Source organism: Phytophthora parasitica, assembly GCF_000247585.1.
Source record: "Phytophthora parasitica INRA-310 unplaced genomic scaffold supercont2.29, whole genome shotgun sequence".
NCBI classification, from domain to species: domain Eukaryota; phylum Oomycota; class Peronosporomycetes; order Peronosporales; family Peronosporaceae; genus Phytophthora; species Phytophthora nicotianae.
Window position 1 is genome coordinate 68,453 of NW_008649015.1, and position 1,288 is coordinate 69,740.

A 1,288-nucleotide genomic window follows, 5' to 3' on the forward strand; every position below is an offset into this window, starting at 1 on the left:
AAAAGCACCGCCTCGAAGTGAAGCTGCCAATGCGCTGTCAGTTCACGGAAGACTCCGACGGGGAGGAGATCGACTTTGGCCACGACTTCGACTTAAGCTGGAGCGGAGACGAATGTTTCCAGGACAAATTCATAAAGACCCGAGAGGCACTGGCATTTTTGGTTTTTGGCTGCTGTGGCTCATGTGGATCTAAGGACCTGGAAATATCTACTTGTGGAACATTGTGGCGTGAAATTGGGCAAGGCGGTGAGCGCAAATTTTGCGCAGCATATCCCCGCAGAGTTTTATCTGATTATTGACCAAGATCAAGACGGCCATTCCTTTACGAAAGACCACGAGGGCCTGGATCTAGTTGTATTTTGTGGAACTGACCCTCGCACAAGACCGACATCGGCGTATCTGGAGACACTGACCCAGATTGCATCGCTCGATACAGCTCTCGAGTCCGATAAACCGGGTGTGGACATTGTGATCCCATCGCTAAGTTTGTATCCGTGTCACGTCATGTCTTCCGACGGAGGGCCGAATATCCTGAAAAATGTTCTGAAAAGTGAAAAAATGATCCACGAACTGTGGAAAAGTGACAAACACAAAGAAGTGCCGGCTGGACAATTCCGCTGCACTTTTGTGCTAAATCCTTTGGTTGCAGACTTGGAAGAAATCACAACGTGGCCGGAGATGGCGACCAAAGTGGGCAAACTGATCACTAAAAGCCTGTGCTTTTCAGAAATTGAAATGCGTGTTCACAGAGATCCCACGTACGTGGGCGATGAGAGAACGTCCAGACTCCTATTTGGAGAGCTATTTTGCGAGGCTGTTTAACTCTGCTCGACACTCTCGTGATCTGACATACTCTGCCGAATTGTATGGTGAGTCATGGGACTTGAACCGATTTCAGATTGATTTGTTAACACTGGGTCGCGGCCCCGGAACTGGTTTCAGCGAACTTACATGCGATGGGATCGGCCATGGTAGTCAACCAGACCACAAAAAAAGCTGGCAATGCACTTATTTTTTCCGATCCAACCGTACGACGACTTCAGTTTTGACGACGAGATTACTACTCAATGAGTGGTGGCAATGGATTGCGTATAGCTTTTTCTCAAAGCGAGCTCGAACTCACTCTTCTCTTAACTCACTTGCTCTCGTAAATATCTGAACGATGTGCTTTGAAGACATGGAGGAGGCGTTTACTGCAGTGTTGAATTCTGAGCACCCCGAGGAAGAGTTATTTGGTCTTTCGCGAGGGCTGGTCGATGAACGCGATGCGATCCTGAAGGCCAACCCC

The 1,288-nt window shown here is 48.6% G+C and overlaps 1 protein-coding gene across 1 annotated transcript; it reads left to right on the forward strand.

Annotated features, from left to right (window-relative positions):
- Positions 1 to 29: 29 nt before the first annotated feature.
- On the forward strand, positions 30 to 1,117 carry PPTG_11958 (hypothetical protein; the record flags this gene model as incomplete). The annotated part of the gene is made up of 2 exons (XM_008908130.1): positions 30 to 246; positions 305 to 1,117. The coding sequence occupies 2 exons, from the start codon at positions 30 to 32 to the stop codon at positions 820 to 822; spliced, it is 735 nt and encodes a 244-aa protein (XP_008906378.1). The 3' UTR covers positions 823 to 1,117.
- Between the last annotated feature and the right edge of the window lie 171 nt (positions 1,118 to 1,288).